This window comes from Peromyscus leucopus, chromosome 4, assembly GCF_004664715.2.
Source record: "Peromyscus leucopus breed LL Stock chromosome 4, UCI_PerLeu_2.1, whole genome shotgun sequence".
NCBI lineage: Eukaryota > Metazoa > Chordata > Mammalia > Rodentia > Cricetidae > Peromyscus > Peromyscus leucopus.
The window spans coordinates 37469593-37495491 of record NC_051066.1 but is presented as its reverse complement, the minus strand read 5'-3'; the positions used below and the strand labels follow the sequence as shown (position 1 = coordinate 37495491).

The 25899-nt window shown below is 42.1% G+C and overlaps 1 protein-coding gene across 1 annotated transcript in view; it reads left to right on the top strand.

The window, feature by feature from the left end:
* The window catches only part of Pla2r1 (phospholipase A2 receptor 1), a 126241-nt gene extending 100983 nt beyond the window's left edge, over positions 1-25258 (top strand). Inside the window, exons 19-30 of the mRNA XM_028868708.2 lie at positions 51-154; positions 2577-2713; positions 9137-9254; positions 9942-10072; positions 10516-10663; positions 15298-15527; positions 16252-16420; positions 18634-18774; positions 20010-20126; positions 21125-21301; positions 24003-24035; positions 24142-25258. Coding sequence (XP_028724541.1) covers positions 51-154; positions 2577-2713; positions 9137-9254; positions 9942-10072; positions 10516-10663; positions 15298-15527; positions 16252-16420; positions 18634-18774; positions 20010-20126; positions 21125-21301; positions 24003-24035; positions 24142-24356 — 1720 coding nt within the window. The 3' untranslated portion in view covers positions 24357-25258. The remainder of the gene's footprint in view (positions 1-50; positions 155-2576; positions 2714-9136; positions 9255-9941; positions 10073-10515; positions 10664-15297; positions 15528-16251; positions 16421-18633; positions 18775-20009; positions 20127-21124; positions 21302-24002; positions 24036-24141) is intronic.
* The last annotated feature ends 641 nt before the right edge of the window (positions 25259-25899 follow it).

Sequence of the window (25899 nt, the reverse complement as noted above, 5' to 3'; positions counted from 1 at the left end):
CACATGTGAAAAAAAAATAGTCTTTTTAATTTTTCAAAATTGTCCTGCAGTTGGAGTAATGGGTCACCTGTGATATTCCAGAACTGGGACAGAGGAAGAGAAGAAAGAATGGATAGCCAGAGCCGGCGATGTGTCTTCATTTCTTCCGTAACAGGTTACTTTACTTATCCATGTCTGGGTTCATACTGCACACCTCTCTAGAAGCAGCCAGGCTCCTTTGTGTGCTTGTTTTTGTCTTCTGTTGATCGTGTGCAAACTCATCAGCCATCAGGTTTCTGGATGGCCACTCATCCTGTGAAATTCATGCAGTCACATTCCTGTAAATAACTTACAAGTGGGTAAGTCCTCACGAGCCAGCAGAACCAAAGTAAGCCTACTGAGGCTGTTACAGACACGCCCTTCTGTGGCTGGAGACATGGCTCAGAGGCTAAGAGCACTGGCCACTCCTCCAGAAGACCCGGTTTCTATTCCCAGCACCCATATGGTGGCTCACAACCATCTGTAACTCCAGTTCCAGGGGGTCAAATGTCCTCTTCTGACCTCCTCTGGGACCAGGCACATATGTGGTGACTGTCAAGCAAAATGCTTATGCACATACAACAGAGAAATTAAGAAATCTTTCTTCAGAGACAAACATGCACTTCTATATCAAATATAAACAAAATAGATGTTTCTTGTCCCTACCCAAAACAGTTAAGAGCTGTTCACTAATTTTACAAGGAAATACGCTAACACTCCAGGATGAAGCGGGGCTGGAACTTAAAATGTACAGGAAGCGGGTGCATCAAAGATGTGAGTGAGAGGAAAAGTAAAGTGTACTAACTGTAGAAAATGCAAGTAAATTATCAAAACTGTGAAGGTGGAATCATTAAAATGACTTGATATAGTGAAAAAGAAAAATGCCCTGTAAATTCAGCTCTCCGTGAAACTTCAGCGTGGAGCCATTTTTCATACAACTCTACTTTCCTATTTGGAAACTGGCTGACACTTTAACCTCTGTGCAATTGACTTCTGTTTTCCTTCGTATAGTTAAAACCTACGCTCAGGACTGGAGAGATGGTCCCAGTTAAGAGCACTGGCTGCTCTTCCCGAGGACCCGGGTTCAATTCCCAGCACCACATGGCAGCTTACAACTGTCTATAACTCCAGTTTCAGGGGATCTGGCATCCTCACACAGACAGAGACACAGACAAGATACCAGTGCACATAAAAATAAATAAATCTTTTTTTTAAACGTACATTCAGTTCACTGGTTTATTATTATCAATATTGTTGTTCATTGATATTTTATTATTTCTGGAACTAATGCCTGCTCATCTTAAATGAACAGCTATTTGCGAGTTGGATCCAAAGGCATCTGAAGGCTAGAGACTGGCTTCTCTATGTTCTGAGAACAGTCTGCCTAGCTGAGTGTCTACTGATACCAGCCATCCTTTCAAAAAATGAAATAAAACAATTTTAAAAAGCATGTTCATAACTAGCATGGTCAGGAGAGAAATAGAGAGGCCAGTGATCATCTGTGGGCAGGCCTCTGCAGAGGTAGGGACCGCTGTGGTGAATCCGCTTGCTTTACCAGCAGGTGTCACAACAGCCTATGGAAAGGACTGTTTTGCAAGAACAGCCGAGGAGCCACACTGATAACCGCAGCCCAGCCCCACCTTGGAAGCTCACGTCTTTTTACTCCTGTTCTGATTCAAGAAGCTGGACCTGCCTTGCATTGTAATGCAGCTTCTTTGTCTGGCGTTTTTGACTCAGTACGAACAGGCATCCCGTCACCGTTCCTCTGCAATTGCAGCCCTTCTAAACTACAAGACAGTTTTGCAGGAGGCTGGGAAGTTGGAGGTCTATCTTACAGAAAACACGTTCATAGGGGAGTCTGTCTCATTTAAGGGTCAAGACTGAGAAATCCTCCTTTCGGAGAAGTTCCCGATTTAATTATCCTACATTATTGTGTAAGATGAGCATCTTTTGATGAGTAAGAAGAGAAGTGTTTTGTGTTGGCAGGTTGGGGATGTTTACAGGGGCTTTCCCAGTGAGCTGTCTCCAAGCTGGACACCCAAAACTAGCAATACCTCGAGGCTTCCCAAACACCACGTCAGCACTCAAACGTTTTAGGATTTAGATATTTACTTTAGGTATATTCACCCTGCATTTTCTGAAGAAGGATTATAAAGTCTAGAAATGTTTTAAAATCTTTAGACATGATGATCTACTTTCTGAGAATCATTTTCCCAGTATGCTGAAGCTGGATACTTAAAAACCATGAGGTCTTATTTTGCTTCCCGAGTCAAATAGTCATAGGACTTTAAATTAATCTTGTTTCAAAAAATTATAGCATTTGTTTGTTTGTTTTTTTAAGTTTTTTGACATCCTTACATTCTAATCGCTCAGGTGGCCACTTGTCCAGAGAGGTGTCACCAGAAATCTCAGTAATTTGTAGTTTAGTTCAGTTTCCAGACTTCAAAAAAAAATAAAATGGTAGAAAACCATAGCAGCCATGAACATCGGTTCATAAAGACTGTAGAGGGGCTGTCCTACTTCCTGTGGCTTTTCTGATCTGTCCCCCCCTCCCACAGGGCTCTGGGGGACTGAGAACTGCTCTGTTCCCATGCCCAGCATTTGTAAGAGAGTGAAAATATGGGTCATCGAGAAGGAGAAGCCACCCGTCCGGCACGGGACGTGCCCCAGAGGCTGGCTGTATTTTAACTACAAGGTAAGTTTCTGCTCGTAGACTCTCCTTGCTTTCTCTTTTGTAGAACTTCAGTTGAAAAGTAATTAAAAGTAAAGGTAGTTTTTTTTGGGGGGGGGGTTGTTTGTTTGTTTGTTTGTTTGTTTGTTTGTTTGAAGCACCAGTTAGCCACAGGGCCTGAGATATCACTGTCACAATTTTCAAATGACTTCAGAGGCTTTCCGTTCAGGGACAAACTTTCGGGAACAGGTTTTGGGCAAGGCAGCTGGGCCTCCACCCCTCGTTTGTGGAGGCCATTTTACTAGTGATGTCCCTGTGCTGTATGAGTCATTAGATATGATGTGTGTGTGTGTCTATAGCACACATGTGTGTTTACACCCGCGTGTGCCTGTGTGCCCTTTACATCTAGACCCCGCCCACAAAGAAACTGTAATCTCTCGAGGGCCCGGATTCCATCCCCCCTCATCTTCCCGCCCTGCAGCAGCAGGACTCTCCCCACCTGTAAACTCATGAACTAATAATGTCATTTGGTCAATCTCATCTTGAGCCTCATAAAGCCGACGCTTTGGCACAGAGTTCAGTTTAAGAGTAAGAGCTTGCCAGCGGGGACACTGTCAGCCAGGTTTACGATCTCTGCTGCGGCCTTCCGTTGAGGCTGAGACTTTATCTCCACTCCTTAGGTTTTATAATAAAATAACTTTACAGGCCTTGGGTGGAAGTGATTCAAGTGAATCCCAAACGGTAATTGTTTAACTCTTAGGGAATTAAGAAATGAAACGGAGTCATAATTTCATACGCTAACATGAAATTGCTCTTTAATTGTGGACAGCAGATTTCAATCTAAGTGTTCAGTGATCACACCGGCGGGCGCGCTCTTCTTCACCATCTTGTGATCACTGTTAACTCGACCAACGAAGTTCCCTGAATTCTGTACACACACACACACACACACACACACACACACACACACACGGCTAGTTTAATTATGGTGAAATACACACACCATAGCATTTTCTACCTTAGTCATTTTCAGTGTGTGGTTTGAGAGTGTTTAGCATCGGTATGTTGTACCGTGCATCTCCAGGTCCTTTTCCTTCTAATAGAACCGAAACTCTACATTCATTAAATAGTAGTAACTCCCTGTTCTTCCCCCATCACATCCTGGCTCCTGAGTAAATGGCTCTACCATGATATCTTCTGTCTCTCTGAACATGAATCCTGTACATGGAGACATGCGGTATTTATCCTTTCATGATTGGCTCACTTCACTTAGGAAGATGTCGCTAAGTCAGAATGCTCTTGTTTAGCTATTTGAGAAGCTGACAAATGTGTTTTCCCAGCAAGTAAACAATTTACAATTGCATATGTAATAGGAGGTTTCATTCATGTACTTTGGGGGGAGGGAAATGTTTAATTAAATCCTTTGTCCATGTTTTAATTAAGTCATTTGGTTTTGTTATTGTTGAATTATAGGAATTCTTTCTAGTATTTGTTGTAATGAATTCCCATCAGGTTTTTAGCCCTAATAATTATAATGATTTCTCCCTTATAATAATAATACCCTTTGATGCATGAAGTCTATCATTTTGATGAAGCCCAGTGTGTCTACTTTTTCTTCTGGTTCTTGTGCTTTTGGAATCACACCTAAGAACACAACCTCCAATCACATGTCACAGATACTTTCCCCTACATCTTCTCCTATCTAATTTGGGCTCAGATTTGGACTCTGATGGACTTTTACTTCTTCATATGACCATTAGTTCCTTAAGCTAACCCAAGGCTAGTTAGACAAGTGCTTCCTAGAGTCCATTGTCACAGATACAAACAAATGCCTATCTTATCAAAATTTCACTTTAAAACAGAATCAAAAAGCAAGTGTTTGAACATATGTGGGGTAAGGAGTAGATAGACAGAGAAACAGAGACTAGGGTCCTTTGCGAGGGCACACCTTGATTTCTTAAGGACTTCTCCTCAGGCTTCTCCTCTTACGTGTCCACAGCACCTCCCAATGTAACCACTGTAGAGGAAGCCTTTACGTGAGGGTCCTTCTGAGGACTGTGTAACTTTAATAAAGTTCCATTTATAAATGAGGTGGGTTAGGAAACCATAAAGACCGTAGAGTTGTCTCAGTAGTTAAGAGCTTGTACTGCTGCTGCAGAGGACACAAGTTCTGCTCCCAGCACCCACATGGGGGTTCCCAGCTACATTTAACTCTAGCTCCAGGGGATCTGACACTCTCTTTTGGACTCCTCAGGCATGGGTACTAACCTACATATATAAAAATAAATAAATCTTTTAAAAGAGAAAGAGTCACAGTAACCAGTAACAAAAGAAAACAATGTCTTATAACAGAATTAAGGGGCTGCCTCCCGTCTCTGTTCTGACCTCTGTCCCTTCTCTTTCCCACATACACACACATCCTACCTTTATTGTCACTGCCTGTCACTATGAGTGATTGAAACTGATGAAGTGAAAACCGTGGATAAGAAGGGACGGTGTCAGTGGCTTACTCAGACAGCCTGGAAGCCAGTGAAGAAAGGATTGTTGCTGAGAGAAGTAATAAGCACTGTTGGACCATTTCCCCCATTAACTCTTAAAGCCTCAGAAAGAAAAGTGGGAGATGAGTTCTGAACAAGCATCAGTACATTATGGCCATTATACTCCCCTTCTTCGTCAACTCTTCCAAGGACTAATTTTTATTACTTTAAAAAACTCAGCTGACAAGTTAATTGCCTTTTTAGAGTTTTAAAAACCAAGTTATCTGGAAGCTAAGCATCCTTTCCAATGACTCATAAACCATCTTCTCCATGTGTGATAATGTAGCTTAAAGGCATATGGGAAGGGCTAACAACATGTCACCCTAGGAAGGGTTAGTCAGCAGGGCCAAGAGAGAGGTCTTCTCTATCTTCTTCCTCTTCTCCTCACCTCCTTCCCGTGTGTGTGTGTGTGTGTGTGTGTGTGTGTGTGTGTGTGTGTGTGTGTGTATGCGCATGCGCGCACACGCTTTACACATTTCAATCCAGACCTTGGTTTGATGCCAATGGCTCCTTTGGTGGCATCTAAGGCAGAGAAGGATGAGAGAGTAAGGATATCCACAAAGTTGCAGACATCGACATTCAATCAGAGGAGGAAAACTGAGAGAGAAAAGAAATTTGGAGGAAATATTATAGATTCTATTGATAAATATTGACTAGAAATTCTTTTGGAATTCTTTTAGAAATTCTTATTATTCCAAGCCCATTTGGACTATTATAGGGCCTCCTTAATTCACAGTTATGATCAGAGACATGTAAAACTCAATCACATTTTGAAAATTTGTCAGAAGGTAAACAAGTTAAAATCGAGGATGCCTTCCTTCCTCCAGCTGTTCTGCCTTAATTATTAATGACACTGTTTCAGAGTGTGTTGGTAAATACAGTGTATTTTAGGAAAATAAGCCTGCTGTAATGGGAAGCCATACTTCCACTGTCAAACTAATAAATCTTGGCTGTGGGAAACATGTAAGGTAGTGAAGTTTTCCTGCAAAGAAGGGTGGAGCAAACGGAGCCAGCAAGAGTCACTGGTATTTATGAATGGTTCATTAGTGACTATCTGAATACAGGGTGAACTCGCATTAAATGATAAGACTTCGCAATAATTAGTGTGTGCCACTCATCGGGATTTGTAATTAGAAGGAAAAAAGCAGAATAAAAAGGAACAGATAAAAGGGTGGTTGTTATAAAAAGGAACTCCTTTAAAGCCAATTTCGTTTCTTTGTGAAGCAAACAAGAAAGAGGTATGCGGGAGACTTGGAACCCCACTCCTCATTGATTGGTAACTCAGGCTACGTTACAGTTTCTGGCTTTTAACCCTAAAAGCTGTAAAAAGCCCTGAAGCCCTAAAGGACGACATCGTCAGAACTGAGTTTTGGGGAAACTGGCCCTGGCATTGTTGGATAGTTCTTTGTTGTGGAAAAATGGTAAGATCGCTCATGGTCGTATCTGGCCACGTCCTAGTTTCCATCTGCAAATATATGCCAGTGGCAACTCTTCCTGAGCTAAGAATAACTAAGAATATGCCCAGACTTTGTCAAAATATCCACAAGAATGAAATTTGTGGTGTGTGTGTGTGTGTGTGTGTGTGTGTGTGTGTGTGTGTGTGTGTGTGTGTGTGTGTGTGTGTGTGTGTGTGTGTGTGTGTGTGTACTGTGTTAAGTCTAGGATGCCTGAGAGTGTCATTGTACAATTGACTGCTGAGAGTTGGTGTCTGGGAGAGTGCTGAACCAGGAACACAAGCGGGAGGTAAGAGCAGGAAGGACCTGTTTCCTGTTAAGGCGAGCACTGGAGTTGTCCCCAGAATGCTGCTCTCCTCAGGGAATGGAAGTGTGGTGATCTCAGTAGAGTCTATTCCTCCTCTTCCTCCTCTGGAGAAGCACTATTAAGTGGGCACATTCACGAGCATGCTCAGTGTAAGGTTACAGTCTAAGAAGAAAAGGTGATGGACCCATTTCTGGACATGCTTAGCTCAAGGTCATAGAGCACATCGTTTACAAGGTTAAGGTAGAGGACATGGACATTTCTGGGCGCGTTCAGTTCAGTGTCACACAGATGGAGGACACAAACACTCTGGTTCTATGTTGTAGTGAGTGAGGCAAGTTTAAGTGCCCAAAAAAATGGGATAGAGTGCCTCTATGGGGTCAGTAATGTGTACGGACTTTTCTTTGTTTTTAAACGCATCATGTGAGTGTGTGCACAAGTGCTTGTGTGTGTGTGTGTGTGTGTGTGTGTGTGTGTGTGTGTGTGTGTGTAAGTACACACGATTATATACTTGTGTGTATGTGTGTCCACATTCGTGTGGAGGCCCGAGGTTGACATTGGTTTCCTTCCTCAAATGTTCTTCACCTTGTATATTGAGGCAGGCTCTCAATATTGGCTAGCTTTCCTGGAGCCAGCTTGCTCCAGGATGCCCTCTCTACCTCCTGCTTGTTGGGATTACGAGTGGTAAGCCCCAGGGTCACCTGGATTTTTCTATGAGTTCTGGGGATCCGAATCCCAGTCATCATGCTTTTGTGACAAGTTCTGCCCTACTGAGCCATCTCAACTGTCCTATAACTGGATTTCCTTGTTTCCCCCAAACAAGGTTTACGCTGGAGAATATAAAAAAAGGAAAAGATATGTAAATGCTATTTTAATGGAATGGTTCCCCTCCAAGGTTCCTGCCTCATTCAGTGGCTTGAAATTGACAATCCTTTCACAGTCCGTTCTTTTAGCTCATAGATGGTTTCTAGGGATTATCCCTGATGTTGTACCAAAAAGACTGCCTCTGCTTTTCTGGAGTAATGGTGGTCAGGAGGAGGTGATAACTGACAGATTAGAAATGAGAGAATAAGGGAGAAGAACACCATCCCAAAACTAAGACTTGAAAGGTAGCAAACTCCTTGAGTTTCTGGATAAACTAGGGTACGTTTGAAATTTTCTCTGTAGCTCGATCCTGGGGTCAGACCTGCCAATGACTAGGGTTGGCTATGTTCATTGAGGAGGCAACTGAGTGTCGAGAGAAATTGCCGGAAAGTCCTGGGTGGAATGTCCCTGCACGAGGTCTCTCCTGAGTGTTAGCGCCTTGGTCTTCTTTCTCCCTCGTGACTTTACTTCAGCTGTTCCTGCCATGTCTCCATTTTAGTGAGCAAGGTGGGCTCATTCCGATTCTCATCCCATCTCACAGCAAGGAAACCTCTGCCACGACAGTCACGGGCCTGCCACGTGGCTCAGTGTGTAAAGCGCTTACCTCATCAGCCTGACTGACAGTTGAGTCTCGTCCCCGGGCCCCACAGTGAAAGGAGAGCACTGACTCCTTGGAGTTGTCCTCTGCCCATCATGTGTGAGACATAATACAGAAGTTTTTGTCAAAGCTGCCCCTCTCATTGGGAAGATTCAGCCTGTGTTTTTGTGTACGATTAGCATCGGCAGTGATGCTTGTTCCCAGTTATCGCCTTTGTTTTTCCGGTCTCCCTCCCCTGTAACTTCCTGTGTGCTCTCTATTAAATGGCTGCCTCTGAGCTTCTAGTGAACTTAAATCCTCCTCGTCCTTTCATCTCTCATCTCTCTGCTCATAGATGACGTCTAAGCCAAGCCACCCCTTCCTTCTCAGACTAAATCCCCTACTGAAAACCTTGCAAACAGACCGGATCCTTCCTAGGAAGAGTCTCCTGTCCTTCTCCACCTAGCAGAGACTCTGCTGTCCTTCCGGATGACAGACACATCCCTGCTTCCTCTCTGCCTCATGTGAATGAGACAAATCGCTCTTCACCCCAAAGCAGCTTCATTAATGCCTACAGAGCTGGCGGAAGATGGATGAGTTCTCTGCCTAAGAAAATTATCATTTCCAAGGCTGACCTTCGGTGCCTTTGGGAAATTGTTTTAGTTCACGTACAACAGTGTGGGAATGAACACATTGTGTTATTGTTCATAGTGCTTCCTGGTGACGATTCCCAAAGACACTCACGAGCTGAAGACCTGGACAGGTGCTCAGGACTTCTGTGTTGACCAGGGCGGGACACTGGTCTCCATTGAGAGTGAACTGGAACAAGGTAGAGTCCAAGGTTTCGACCAAGCCAAAACAGCCACTGTCATTCTAGTACTAATCAAAACATCACCCCCAAAATCTCATTTACAAATCAACATTTAAAACACTGTATTGCTAAGATACAGGAAATTTCAAGTTGAGCATAAAGGTTTCTGCCATGACATCTGTGAGAGTCAGTAGGCTGCCTAAAAACTACAGACTTAAGAGGCTTTAACTGGATGGCTACACTGGAGAGAATAAGGACATGTTTCGTGTGTTCTAGAATGGCTAAAGTAATTTCTCAGGAATATCTACTATAATTACATGGTAAGCATTTTAAAGATCATTTTGAGTTCACCTTTACATTTTAACTTGAACCTTAGGGCAATTGCATACTTCTGCGTACTTCTTTTTCAATATGACACATTAATCCTCTTCTGTTTAAAAAAAAAAAGTCATAGGTGAACACTGGAAATTGTTTTGCTAAATGATCTGATGAAATCTCAGGTTGCCCAGCTAATTTCAGTCAATTTAAACTGAAACCAAAATGAAAGACACTGTATTGTCATAATGAGAACTAAGTAAGGGGTTCCTACAATTGATTCATATGAAGTTTCGCTGTCATTTAAATACAGTCCTTTCTATGAACAACATTTGATGATGACCCAATGATTTGTGTGCTATTGTTAGATAATGTATTTATGTCTTCCAGCTTTTATTACTATGCATCTTTTTGGCCAGACTACGGATGTGTGGATAGGTTTACAAAGTGATGATCATGACAAGTGGGTGAATAGGAAGCCTGTGGTATATTCTAACTGGTCTCCATCTGACATAATAAATGTAAGTTTTAAGAATTACTGGGGGCAAGGTTAACTGGGGATCAAACAATGGTACGCTTCAACCATTGTTCTGTATTCTAAGACCCTCAAGATTTATTTTTTTAACATGAGTTTAACAAGATATCAAAACGGAGACTTACTGACTAAAACTTTTTCTTTCTGTGTTTTAAAGCTATAAATTTATATTAGTTTACTAGCCATATGTTAATTTTTAAAAATGTAACATTATAACAGCTTCATGCATACCATTAACACAATTACACTACACATCATGATGATTGTTTATCTTGGAGGCTAGGAAGAGATTTCTGAATTGGTTCTAATTAGATGTAAATAAGATAATAATGGTGTTTTACTTTTTAAAATTATGCCCTAAATAGAATTTTTCAGTGTGACAAGAATGTTACATCACCATACTTTTATAACATATGTGTTCCTTTAAAGATCCCGAGTTATAACACCTCTGAAGTTCAGACGCATGTTCCTCTCTGTGCTCTGACGTCAAGTAATCCTAATTTTCATTTCACGGGAAAATGGTTTTTTGATGACTGTGGAAAAGAAGGCTATGGATTTGTTTGTGAAAAAATGCAAGGTAAGAAATAACTGGGGTTTATTCCTTTTACTTCTATCTTTCCTTCCACACCTGTTGTCTACCAGCTTTGCAGTAACAGTATGATTTCTTGTCCTCTGTATTTAGGTATGTTTAGCCATGTGCCCCCCCCCCCCACTTCTTAGAACTATGCCCTTCAACTGCGTTCTAAGGACTGCAGAAACCATCCGACAGATAACCAAGTTGATCCGCCAACCCTAGGACCATTAAATAGCTTTACTCCTGTGTTCTACATCTACACCAGTCTATTTTCCCATACTGTGATGTTAGCATCAGCACAAAGAAAAACACTTTCTCTTGGCTCACAGTTCTGCTCCAAAGTCAAAGTAATGACATCTGTTGATGATCATCTTCATGCCAGACTTCCAAGATGTCACATTAAATAGCAAGAGACTAGGGTGAGTGTATTCTGGTCCCTCTCTCCAGTGAAAGCCACCAAGATTCCATCAGGGGACCCTGTGGCCTTACTTCAGCTTGGTCACCCTCCAGAGACCCTACTTCTGAACTTCACAGTCAGATGTCTCTACCCACTTAATTTCCCAGATGGAGAATTAAATTCCAACATATACCACTTTGCAGAGAACACTGACACTAGATCCAAACATAGTCTATTGTGGCAAGTTTTAAAAGTCACCCAGAATGTTGAAAAAGAATGAGGAACTGAAGCCAGGCAGTGGTGGTGCACACCTTTAATCCCAACACTAGGGAGGCAGAGGCAGGCAGATCTCTGAGTTTGAGGCCAGCCTGGTCTACAGAGTGAGTTCCAGGGAAGCCAGTGCTACAGAGAGAAACCCTATGTCGAAAAACAAAAAAGAAAAAGAAAAATGAGGAACTGGCTTAGCTTATGCCTGTAAGCCTTCCTTGCACAAGGAAGACTGAGATTTAAAACAAAAACAAACAAACAAATAAAAAACTTAACAAGGACAGCCTGGGCTGTAGCATGAGATCCTGACTCAGAACAAGAACAACAAAAGTCATAAAAATAAACCAATTCACACTCACTCCTTTTTTTTTTTAAACTCCAAAAGTAGTATCTGTGGCTAAATATGACATGTGGTATATTTCTAGATCAGTCAGATAAAGCTCCTTAATGATTTCTGGAGTGTAATATCAAAGCCATATGTGATAGCTTCCCCTCCCTGTAACAAAATATCTGAAATATAAAGAGAGGATTTGTATTGGCATAATAATTTTGAAGGTCAGATCCACTGCTTTAGGGCTGTGCCAAGAGCAGAGCACTATGGAGAATCAGGGAGCAGAACAAGGCCACTGAACTCATTCCTGGGAGGCAAACGGATAGGAAAGAGTCTACGCTCCCATAATTCCCCTCAGTGGCATGCACAGTGACCTATGACCTTCGACCAGGCCTCACCTGTTAAATGCTCTATCAGCTCCAGTGTCTCCATTCTGGGGCTCACAGCTGGGATACCTGGGCCTTTGGAGGACCTTGAAGATCCTAATGAAAGTGTCACACGATCACATATATCCAGTGGGATAAAGGAGCAGTGTGATTATTGTCTTTGAGGGACCTTGAATAATACAAATAGCCAAGACAGCTCTTGCTTTCACTACCTGCTGCGTGTCCCTGTGCCTGGCACCATGCCTTGGGTTTATGAATGCTGTGCCATAAAACCTTCAAGACCATTCCAGGAAGTAGGTCAAAGTCTCCCCAGTCTATAGACAAGGAACTTTAGTCTCAAAAAATGAAACAAAAGAAAAGAGTATTTCCGTTAAATATAGTAACTCTATTTCTGCAACGCTGACCTCTTCTCAAATGTACCCACGGATTGCTTGCTTTGGCACTTGGGGACAAACAATGTGGGCACTCCTTTGGTGGCATTTCAGGGCAAAGGGGGAGAGCACAGGCCTGATGTCTGGCTACACAAGCCCCCCACTTCACCTCTTTACATAAGCATCAGTCAAATGACTTGATCGTCTAGGAACCTTGATTTCAATTATGTAAAATGAGGTAAGAACTATTTCATATGCGCATATAAAGCTTAGCATAGTTCTCAGCATATGGTTAACAAATGACAGTTTTTAAAAATTATTATGTCTGAAAAATATTATTAAACTTTAATTCTTGATACAATGAACGGTCTATATTTTCCACATAAATATATGCTTATATTGGACTTGAGCCAAAAATTGCTCTGTTCCTGAAAGAACAAAGAAATATGAATAACCCAGGTGGTGGTGGCACACACCTTTAATCCCAGAACTTGGGAGGCAAAGGCAGGCGGATCTCTGTGAGTTTGAGGCTAGCCTGGAATACAGAGTGAGTTTCAGGACAGCCAGGGCTGTTACACAGAGAAACCCTGTCTCAAAAAATAAAAATCAAAAAGAAGAAAGAAAGAAAGAAAGAAAGAAAGAAAGAAAGAAAGAAAGAAAGAAAGAAAGAAAGAAAGGAGGGAGGGAGGGAGGGAGGAGGGAGGGAGGGAGGGAGGGAGGGAGGGAGGGAGGGAAGGAAGGAAGGAAAAGAAAGATTAATAAAAAGAGAGACAGAGGCCAGAGGAGGTTGCTGGGGGGGGGGGGGGAAAGAACTTGCCGTACAAGCTTGAAGACCTGAGTTTGAATCCCCAGGACCCATGGAAAAGCCAGGTGCATGGTGTAAGCCTCGATAATCCCAGAACTCCTTCGGGGAGATGGAGGGCAGAGACAGGAGGATCCCCTCAAGCTCATGGGCCAGCTAACATGGAAAAAAACAGCAGAAACACAGTGGAACAGGGTCTTGACTCAAATAAAGAGAAGAACCAGCATCCATGGCTGTCCTCTGACCTCCACATTTGTGCTATGGCACACACAGACATGCCTTCACACACACACATACACATGTACACACACACACACACACACACACATACACACAAACACACACACACACAGAGAGAGAGAGAGAGAGAGAGAGAGAGAGAGAGAGAGAGAGAGAGAGAGGACTGAACAGTTGGAAATAACTGTTTCCATAGATATCTCTTCTCCAGGATATTGAGTTGCAAAACCATGCTGCTCAAAATCATGTGTGCTCTGTTTTGAAACTTGAAAAGATTAATTGCACTGGGAGGAATCCCTATGAATAAAAGCAACGGTATAACCCAGTGGAACGAAACAAAAAGAAAAATTCAGTTACCTTATTGTACTAACTGTCATTTTGAAATAGCACTTTGGTATCATATAGATTTTGTATAACTAACCATAAACTGGGAGCATAGGCTGGCCAACAGACTTCCAGCAAAAAACACGTAGGTGACCAAGTGCATCACAAGTTAATTAATAAGTAGGCTTGTTTTGCTTAGGTTTTACTATGTGTACTTTCTGAGTCAAGTAGCAGTAACAAAGGCAAAAGGCAGCTTCCCACTTTGTCATTTTTATTGTGAAGAACATAACAAAAACAGGAGAGGGGAGTGAGGAGCAACATTTATTAGGTGTTTGGTGTGTCCCGGATGCAATAGAGCATGTGCTGTAATGGGTATGGCATGAATTCTGTACACATCCTTCTAAGGAAGACCTTGTCAGTTCTTATAGACCTGAAATTTAAGCTTTAGAAGGACTAATTTTCTCCAGGACTCTTAGCCAGGTAGGGTCAGGAATGGGATGAAGTCCAGGCCTTCAGCCATTCACATCTCAGCATGCCCTTTAATAAGCCCAAACCACTTACTGATTTTAGTTTTCAGCCTAGTATGAAAGAGGGACTAAATTCATTCTAGATCAGATAATGCAGAAATTTTCACTTTGTTTTCCTACATTTAGGCTATTCTGTGGATACAGCATAATATAAGACAAAAAAGAGAAATGCACATATATTAAAGAGAAAGCTCACATAGTCACACCAGAGAGAGAGACAGAGAGAAAGACAGAGAGACAGAGAGAACTGGAAATGGCATGGCTATTAAAACCACAAAGCCCACCCCCAATAGCATGCCTTTGTAGCTAGAGTTTTCCTGCCTTGCCCACAGTCAGAACAAATCTCTGTCACTTGCCAGTCCCACAACCGCTCAGACCCAACCAAGTAAACACAGAGGCTTATATTGCTTACAAACTGTATGGCCTGGCCATGGCAGGCTTCTTGCTAACTGTTTTTATAGCTTAAATTAATCCATTTCCATAAATCTATACCTTGCCATGTGGCTTGTGGCTTACCGGAGTCTTCACATAGTGCTTGTCATGGCGGCAGCTGGCAGTGTCTTTCTGCCTTCCTGTTCTTTCTTTTCTCCTCTCTGTTAGTCCTGCCTACACTTCCTGCTTAGCCACTGGCCAATCAGTGTTTTATTTATTGACCAATCAGAGCAACAGATTTGACATACAGACCATCCCACAGCAATGCCTTTTCCAATAATGCCACACCTCCTAATCCTCCTCAAACAGTTCCACCAACTAGGGACCAAGCAGTCAAATGTATGAGCCTATGGAGGCCATTGTCATTCAAACCACCACAATGTTCCAATTCCCTAGCATCACACACACTTTGAAGTGTAGTGTCATTATTTTGAATTCATCACTTCTGGAAGAAAAGCTCTGGTCAATGTCGATATTAGTGACAAAGATGAATGTTAAGTCTGACCTCCTCCTCTGTGGTCCAGATACTACAAGTGATTTTGTCATTGTCCTCATGTCCTCAGAATACCATGGAAACGTGTCTGAGATGCATTCAGTCCCCAGTACATTGGAATTTGGAAACAGAACTTACAAAATAATCCGTGCTAATATGACTTGGTACACAGCAGGAAGAACCTGCCGGATGCACAGAGCAGAACTGGCCAGCATTACAGACAGTTTTCACCAGTCCTTCCTCACCGTTCTCCTCAGCAGGCTGGGCTACGCCCACTGGATTGGACTCTCCACCACAGACGTAGGTGTTTGGAGCTCCTCCAGTCATCTTTGCAAAGTTTCTGTCTACTTCCTTAGTGAGGCAACCACTGGAATCAGCATGCAAAAATAATTCCCAGACACAATAGTAAATGTATCATTTCAACCATTGGTTTATACAGAAACTACTGGGGGTTTTGTTGTTGTTGTTGTTTTCAGGTTCATTTGTTTGTTTGTGTTTTGTTTTGTTTTGTTTTTGAGAATCCTGAGGCTACAAAACAAGAGCATACATCTTTTTAGGATGAACATGCACTTGCCTGATTTTTAAATATAATGCCCCCATGGGTCCTTTGAAAATTCTCAAGCATCCCTGAGTACTGACTCATTTATGCAATGAAACACATCTCAAACTTGAGTACCATGTTTGGGTAATTTGTTAGATTTCCAGAATCTCCATGACAAATGATTGTTGCTTCCTGCTCAGAAACTTTATTATTAATTAATTCACTACCCTTGAAATATAACATGCAGAGTTCTGTTTGTATGAGTTTGATTTTTTGTTTTTGTTTTGTTCTCTGTTTGTTTTTGTTTTTTAAAAACAAGAGTATTACACACTTGAATTACTGAAATGCAAACTCTATTCCATTCACAACCTCTGGTTCTTTTGGGGGGAAAGTGTAGAATTTGGAAGGAGTGGATGCTTGGGTAGCATTGGGTGATGCCAGCAAGTCTTGGCAATGAAATGATGCTTCAAATCCCCTCTGCAGAACGGTGTTAATTTTGACTGGTCAGATGGGACTAGATCCCCTTTCACCTACTGGAAGGATGAGGAGTCAACCTTTCTTGGTGACTGTGTTTTTGCTGACACTAATGGACGCTGGCATAGCACAGCCTGTGAGTCATTCCTGCAAGGCGCCATTTGTCACGTACCCACTGGTAAGTACAAGTCTATTCAACTCAACAAACATGTCCTGTGCTACATGACTGTTGTGTGCATGACTGTGCTCAGCAGGGAATATGATCGTGAATAAGAAAAAGTCCCAGCCCTTGGAATAAAAAAGTCCCAGACCCTGTAGGCTGGTCTATGATACGAAGACAAATAGCTGTCATAGCGGGCATGGCTAGAAGATGCGGAAAGAGGGATTATCAAGAAGAGGATGCATTGTGTTCTTCTGATGCTGCTGCCATCCCCACCATTGCCTGCAGCATAAGAAAAGCGTTTTGGCTGTTTTTAAAAGAGCATCCTGTCTTTCTGGGGGAAGGAAGAAGGCCTTGCAGGGCATGGCAGTGTATGAAGACGGAGCTTGAAGAATGGGTGGGCTTGATGGGCGGTAACAGAACACAGAGAAGCACCCTGAGGGGAGAAGCTTAGACAAAGACAGAGGGATACCGATGGCAAAGCTGGGCTGGAGTTTGCCAGCGTCTCAGGTTAGAGTAAGATAAAGACGGGCAGCCACACTAGAAAGGTGCACTTCAGCTTGTGTGGAGAAGAACCGAGGGTTTATGTTTAAGACAAGAGTGGTAGATTCTTGAGCAATGGTTGCGGCGGCGGTGGTAGCTGATACTGCTCGGACATTCACTACATGTCTTACCCCACACTTTGCATACTACCCCATTTATATGAAGTTCAGCTGACCCAGTCCTTTACTGGAGACGAAACTTAACTGAGAGCATTAAACAGACTCCCGAGGCTCCAGCCATCAGCAGTACCAAGAACAGGCTCCGTCTCCTCACCCTCTGACATGCTTTATCCTGTTTCCCCGGGTCTCTTTGTTGCTGTCATGTGCACCACCAGTTCCCCCTCTGATCTCCTTTTAAATCTCTCATTTCATAGAACTGCATCATTTACTCCTATTCTGGATATCATTACAAATAGTGCACATGCTGTGCATAATTGTAGATGAAAACAATTCAGGATTAAGCATAAGTGATGTCTATATGCATGTATACACATATGGAAATGTAAGAAATATATATACATATAGCAAAATTAGTTCCTCTAAAATACCATATGTCTCTTTCCTTTTTTGATAAAATGTACACATCTATTGTGGACTTTTAAGAAGTGCCAGACAGGATGGCAAGATGGCTCATCAGGTAAAAAGTGCTTCAGAGCAAGCCTGCATCCTGAGTTCAATCCCCAGAACACACACAGAAGGAAGGAACTGACTCCTCTGACCCCCCGGGCCGTGGCACACATGCTCTCATACACACTTATCTATAGAACAGTAATTAATGAAATACTTAAATAACAAAGGCCAGACATTAACACATCTAAACCGTTCGAATTGTTTGTGTGTGTGGGGGGGGGTGATATTGCTGTTAGCTTCCTGTTATAAAGAAATTGAAGCCGGGCGGTGGTGGCGCACGCCTTTAATCCCAGCACTCGGGAGGCAGAGGCAGGCGGATCTCTGTGAGTTCAAGGCCAGCCTGGTCTACCAAGTGAGTTCCAGGAAAGGCGCAAAGCTACACAAAGAAACCCTGTCTCGAAAAACCAAAAAAAAAAAAAAAAAAAAAAAAAAAAAAAAAAAAAAAAAAAAGAAATTGAGCACAGGGTGACATGCCCAAGGCCACACAGCTAGGAAGCAATGGGGCCAGGATCTCAGCATGGATGTATTTGACTCTCATGTTTGGTGCTGGAAGGAAAGCCCCCTCAAACTTTGCTTATTTATTTCATGTTGTGTTTCACTGTGATACTTGCTGAACGTGCTATTCTCTCATAGGCTTGCTGATGAGTAAGGATTTTAGAAATCCGTGACACCTAGCCCTGCATAGGACACGTACTATATAGTTAGACATCCTTTTCCCAGCATCTTTCAGCTACCAGTTCCACTATGAATTGCATCTCCCTGATGCCCCAGGCTTTGGGATAGCAGTAGACAGCATTTCTCCAGGCACACTCAAAAGTAAACAGACAAAGAAATCTATTAACACACTCTGCATGTTTAGGTAAAGAGTATTTCTAACAGAAATACAAGAACCTAAGCCTAGTTTGTAATCCTTGACATCAAATCCAGTCTTTTGGGGTATTATCATGAAAATCTTAATGCATGCATTGATTCTGGCCTTTCATTGAATGTCAAATAAGGGTTATCTCAGCCTATGAGCCCAGGCACCAGCCTGAAATCATGCCTGTTTTTTCTTCATAGAAACAAAGGCATTTCAGCACCCAGTGCTATGCCCAGAAACATCAGTTCCCTGGATAAAATTTAAAGGTAATTGCTACAGTTTTTCTACAGTCCTGGACAGCAGGAGTTTTGAGGATGCTCATGAATTTTGCAAAAGAGAAGGTAATTCTTCTGCGGCACTAAAACGCTTTCATGTACTCCTTGACATCTCAGTAAACAGTGTGCTTTCTCACATGCTGATCATCCAGTGACTTTAGGAGCCATGAAAACGACTGGGGGAAAAACACTATTGAATTTGGTTATTGGGGGGACAGCTACCACAGGCGATCCATGTTCCAGTGCAGACTTGGAAAACCCGAGATGGTGCCTCAGTGTCCAGCTTTCCCACAACATTCTTCTTTCTGAAGCCATGTGCATTATGAATTTTTAATGTTCTCTAAACTGGATCATCGGTACTTTAGCTTTCTAAGTGAAAGCTTGTACATTTTTATAGATGTAATTTCACCTTAAAAGTCTTAAATGACATTTTAGGTGGGTATGGTGGCACAGGCCACCTAATACTCACAGAGATGGATCTTTATGAATTTAAGGGCAGCCAGGTCTACATAGTAAGTTCCAAGCCAGCCAGGCTACATAATGAGACCTTCTTTTTGTTGTTCTTTTCTTTTCTTTTTAATCACTTTAAAATTGTGTGTGTGTGTGTTTGTGTGTGTGTGTGTGTGTGTGTGTGTGTGTGTGTGTGTGTGTGTTGAGAAGAGCCTGTGTGTATATGAGTTATACCAGGTATCTTCCTCACTCACTCTCCATCTGATATGTTTGAGACATGCTCTCTCCCTGAACCTGACCAACAAGACTTAGGGATCCTCCTGTCTCTGCCTCGCCAGCCCTGCTCTTTACCTGAGTCCTGAGGATCCAAACTTGGGTCTTCATGTATGGTCAGCAGAACTTTACTAACCGAGCTCTCCCCACTAACCCCTTTTTAACAACAGAAATGTGGAGTTGGGGCTGGAGCTCAGTGGGAGAGCACATGCCTAACATGGCAAGGTCCTGAGCTTCTGGCCCCATCACCAGAGAGGAAAATAAAAATGTATTGAGGAATGTAATGTTGATTTTTTTTTTTTTTTTTTTTTTTTTTTTTTTTTTTAGTTTTTTCCGAGACAGGGTTTCTCTGTGTAGCTTTGCGCCTTTCCTGGGACTCACTTGGTAGCCCAGGCTGGCCTCGAACTCACAGAGATCCGCCTGCCTCTGCCTCCCGAGTGCTGGGATTAAAGGCGTGCGCCGCCGCCACCGCCCGTATAATGTTGATTTTTAAAAGCCCAAGTTTCACAAAACAGGGCACAGAAACATTTTTTTTAATTGCATTTACCTTGCTCAGTGGCTGCTTGTCTCTTTTGCAGGATCCGGTCTTTTAGCGATCAAAGATGAGGCTGAAAATTTGTTTCTCCTGGAAGAGCTTCTTGCATTTAGTTCTTCTGTCCAGATGGTTTGGCTGAATGCTCAGTTTGATAGTAACAGTAAGTGATGTGGGTGCAGAGGAGGTGTCAATACATACGCAGGCGTTCAGACCTCTGGGAGCCACAGAACTCTCCTGGACACATTCGCTGTGAAAGTGTAGTGTGAATCCTAAAGCCACCTCCCCCAAACAAACAAATGACAAGTTAACCTTCATACTGACTGGGAAAATGCTCGCTCCAACTCTGTCCCCAGGCTTAGGATGGCAAAACCACACTGACTTGAAAACACCCCACTCCCTCAAGTGTTACACAGCAGAGTCAGGAAGCCATTTCAATGATAAACTGTGCTTTCTGAATTCTTATATACTACTCATAAACGCTGGCGTGTGTAATTGGAGTCGCACTGTTCTTTTCTTTATGTAACGGATGTTATCGAACGGGACTTGTAAAGAAAGTTATCTGCATTGGCATGGAGAGAGTGTTGTCGTGGTGTAGGGAGGAGGGGGCAGAGCCCATTCTTGCAAGGAGCATTTTAATCCTGGACATGGTTTGAATTTCTAGCAGATGGTGACAATCAAAAGCAAGCTGCCTTGTACTTCACTTTATTGTTAGTTTTATAATCGTTTCAGACAGTAGACCCACCCCCTACACACACACCTTATTGACCATATATGGGCTGAACTCTCCCACTGAACCACTTCTAGCATTATAATAGCTTTAGGAAATGAACCCTTTTGTTATGGGGTTGATGTTGTGTTTCAAGGGATTTTCTATACATTAATTAATTTCATTTCATTTACTATGTGATTTATTTAAATTGGATAGAAATGTGTGGACTACTTCAAAACTCAAACCAGGATATTAAGAAACAAGATACCTGTATCTAAAATAGAGAGTTGCACCAGAGGCAACTTTTAATGGATAGATACCTTTTTTGTGTTTTGTTCATGAACATATTTTTAATGTACCTCCTTAAATTTGGGGCCTACTTTTATGGTTTATCCCAATCTTAGCTTGGGAATCATGCTCAAAATTCATAATCAGCAATCTTTCCACAGATGGAACCTTAAGGTGGTTTGATGGAACACCCACAGACCAGTCAAACTGGGGCATTCGGAAGCCAACTATAGACCACCTCAAGCCCCATCCGTGTGTTGCCTTGAGGATCCCTGAAGGAGTATGGCAGTTGACCTCATGTGAAGACAAAAAGGGATTCATATGTAAAATGGACACAGGTGTGTGAAGGGAGAGAGACATTCTTCATATTGACTCTTCCCTGGTTAATACTGACCCACCATGGTAGCATTTAAAAAATTATAAATGCAGACTTTCAGAGAGTTTTTCAGATAGATTCTGGGTCTACATCACACAAGTCAGAACACTTGAGTTACTTTTTTTCCCTCTAATATGAAGGGGAAAAATCATTAGTCACATAAATGAAATCAAGACGTAGTTTACACCAAAAAGCTGTGCTGTGAGAACATTTACAATCATCTTCAGTCTTAGGAAATATCATCTATTCATTTGGTACATGTGTCATGGACAAGTATGCGTGATTCTCTTTTGTGAGCATGTTATGCAGGGAAGGTCATACTTCACTCCATCCTAAGAAATACAGTTTAAAAGGATGGAAATTAGTTTTCAATAACTAAGTCAGAAAATCCTAGCCATTTGCAAACAACAGCCAAGGCTTCTGAGCTAGCATACTATGGTGATATTTTATTTGTACTGAAATGTGATTTTATTTGTATGTTAATAAATAAAGTTGCCTGGGGGTCAGAGCTAATAACAAGCCATAGCAGAGCTGGGCATGTGTGGCGCACGCCTTTAATCCCAGCACTTGGTAGGCAGAGCTAGGTAGATCTCTGTGTGGTCAAGGATACAGCCAGCATTGGAGACACACGCCTTTAATCTCAATACCAACCATAGAAGACCTGGAGGTCTGTACAAACAGGCAGTGACGAGGCAGTCATGTGGTTGGGTTTGCAACCAATGAGAAGGCGGAACAGAAAGTCTATATAAAGACAAACACTCAGGAAGTAGGTCACTCTTGGCTGAAGAGGCTAGCTGCAGCAGACAGGTAAGGCTCTTAGCTCTGACCTCTTGGCTTTCTTCTTTGCATTGGTTCTGTGTTTCTTATTTAATAAGACGGTTGGTTACATCTACAGCATACCATGAGATCATCGGTGTTTCTAAGAATCCAGACAGTTCCTAGATGCTCATCTTAGCAAGAAGGAAAGCCTCTGGGATGCTGAAGAAGGCTTCAGAGGTTTGGGGGGAGGGGGAGCAGGAAGGAGTAGAGCGGAGAAGGAGAGGAGGTATTTTAGAGCAAAGACCGAGCATTGCTGAAAGCAGCCATGGAGAATGCTCTTAGACCGGAGCAGCAGACGCATAATGAGAGTAAAATTGACCAGTGCGGCAAGATCCAGGGCTGAGCCAAAGAGCTGAGATTCCTGGTGAAGCAAGGGATGGACAGCGAGCAGTGTAGACCCCCACAGTGAGATAAACTCACTAGATGCAAAGAACAGCATTAGCAATTTGAATGGCATGACGAAAAATACCAGGAGGGGTAGGAAGACTGGCAAGGAAAGAGACAAATCTGAGTATGAGGCACCGGGGTTTGAAAGCCCAAAGAGCAGAGCCTTGCAGGAGACATCAGACCAACAACATGCCCAAGTTTTCACTGTCACTTAAGCATCCAGAGCAAATCAGAAGCAACGTACGTCAGTGTCCAATTTTAAAGCCTTGCAACTTTTCAAGGCCATGGAGCAGTTCAAACATGTAGGTAAGAAAGTGTCCTATAGGTAAGAAGGTGTCTGTCCAAACTGAGGCTGCTTGGAGCACCAGGTTCTCTTTTTCTTTTTCTAAAATTTATTTATTTGTTATTATTATTTTTAATGTAGCTTTCTGGGGTAGGGTCTCACTCTGTTGCCTGGTCTGGAACTCACTATAAAGTCTACACTCAGACTCACAGCAATTCTCCTGCTCCAGCATCACAGGTACCTCCACAGCTCTACAGCTTTCTCTGGATCTTTTCCCAGATCAAGAATTGCAGAGTTTAGCCCTTAAGATAGTCAGTGAGAAACACTCTTACAGTAAAACAACCTAAAACAGGAACCATGTCACTTTGGAATGGAGGGCCTATGTATTTATTTTGTAGACTCTTGGGAATTCCAGATGTGAAAGGTACTGATTGTAAAATTGTTACATACAGACAAGCAGGCCTTGTATGTTTTGGGCTAACTCTTCTTCTAATTTCAACAAAATAGTGACCTCCTGTAAGCAAGGACCATGTCTTACATGTATTTCTGTTGTAATAGTGCTGGGACTAGATAGAAATTCTTTGGCTTTACTAAATGAAAAGAAAAGAAGTACTCACATGTGTTATGAACACAGTCCTTATGACTACAAATGGCTCATGGACTAGCAATATGGCTTACCTGGTAAAGGCACTTGCTGCCAAGCCTAATGACCTAAGCTGGATCCAAACCCTAGGACCCACATGGTAGAAGTAGAGAACTGACTCCCACAAGTTGCCATCTGACCTACACACACCCACACCATGGTGCATGCCCCATGGCATACAAGCTCACACACACACACACACACACACACACACACACACACACACCAGAGACAGAGAGAGAGAGACAGACACAGAGAGAGACAGACACAGAGAGAGACAGACACAGAGAGAGAGACAGACACAGAGACACAGAAAGAGACAGAGAGAGAGACAAAGAGACAGGGAGACAGAGGAGAGAAAGTCATAGACAATACATAAATGAATGAATATCAGACCTCCATTAAAACATCATTCATAAAAACATGCCACCAGATGTGATGTATGAGCAATAGTTTGATTCTTGCTTTGATTGAATAATGCCATAACTTTGCTGAATTTAAAGACATTTTTTATTTATTATTTGATTTTAGATGTTCCAGCTGTAATAGAGCATCCAGGAAAAGGTAGGCTTGAAAGAGGAAAGAATATTTAGATATTTCTTAGAATTAATAAGACAGACAGCAAGCATGTGACCGTGTTTCTTCTCTCTTTTTCTTTGTCTGCCTCCAGGACTAAGCCACAGCATCGTTCCCCTGGCAGTCTCACTGACGCTGATAATAATGCTGGCCATTTTCATGCTTTCCTTCTGGATATACAAGCAGAACAGTGGCTTCTTCCAGAGACTCAGGGGGTCTAGGAGTCTTTACTATCCTACATTCAGCTTCAGTACAGCACATTTAGAGGAAAACATCCTCATTTCTGATCTGGAGAAGAGTAACCAGTGATGATGAAGAGAGAGAATGCTCCAGCTATGAAGAACAAAGGGAGTCCCCTCTGTGTTTCCCCTTAACAAGGGCCCATTAGAATGTGAATTGTGACGCCTCGGGTTTAATTATTCTTCAGGCAGTGGTTTTGAATTTTAACCAAATCAGATGAGGTTTAATGGATTCATTTCCTTTAGCTATGAACCATTCTGAAAAGGGGTGTTGGTTATTATTTAGAAAGACACGGACTATTAAAAAGAATCCTGCATTGAGTACTCTCAAGCCAGTCCGGTACTCATTCCAACATCTAAGTTCACTCTGACTGTGTTTGAGAGGAAGGTGCTTCTGAGAAACTGTGTCGTGTTTGATTCCAATTCAGTCGTTTTTGTTTGTTTGTTTTTTTTTTCATAGTCTGGCTTGGGGAAGTCCTAAACTTAAACATCCAGGTTCTGAGCGCTCAGCTAATACTTTGGAAGGCATTAATTTTTATTAGGTTTGACTCTTAAGCTAAATGGGAGAACCAGCACCTTCTTCTAAATATGAAGATCTTGGTATGCAAACACTCTCAGGGACAACCATGCTGTTAAAATTAGGCACAAACCCTCACTTGCTAAGTGATTACTTTGTTAAAGGTATCTTATAGGTAAGCTCAAAGGAATCCATTCAGAGTTCAATATTGGACCTTGTTAAAAAGTAAAGTAATAATATAATATAGAAATAATGATCTTAACCAGGAGATACAAAATATATGTAACCTAAACCTAAAGAGAAAAAAAAATGAAGATCTGAATTATATTCCTATTAAAAGCAAACTAGAGGGATGCTGAGACATATTAAATAGAATGACTCTGCAGTAGTAATCTAGATATGTTTGTCATATGTTCATTTAGGTGTTTTTAAATAAACTATCAATTTTGATTATCTCTTTTTTGTGTTTGACTAGTTGATGCCATTGGTTGGTTAATATGGATTAAAAGTATGATATTTGAGGCTGGGAGGTAGTTCAGTTGGTCAAGTGTCTGCTCTGCAATTCTGAGGACCTGAGTTCTGATCCTGAGCACCCACATGAAGGTCAGGTGCAGTGGTGCTAATCTGTAACCCCAGCTCTGGGATGGGGTAGAACAAAACCAGGTGAATCCCTGAAGCTCATTTACCAGGCAGCCTAGCCAAATTGATGAATCAAATTGATGAATTTCAGGTTCAGTGATAGACTTTGTCTCAAAACTAGTGTGGAAAAAGACACCTAATTGTCAACTTCTGGCCTCTACATGCGCACATACATATATGTACATGCACCCTCACACAAACAAATTAAAATTTTAAAGTATATTTTCTGTAAATTAAAAAAGTCACAGGTATGACATTATTTCATTAATTTCTGATAAATAAAAGTGGCTCCATAATCAGGATGGAAAAGTTACTTCTCATATCAATGTTTACTGCATGTCCTTTTAATACAGATGTTCTGCTCTAGAACCAGTCCTGGGTTGTCTCTGTCCTCCTGATGCTTTACCCCAGGAAAGCAGTCTATACACAGAAGACAGCAGGGGGTTATGGAAATCGA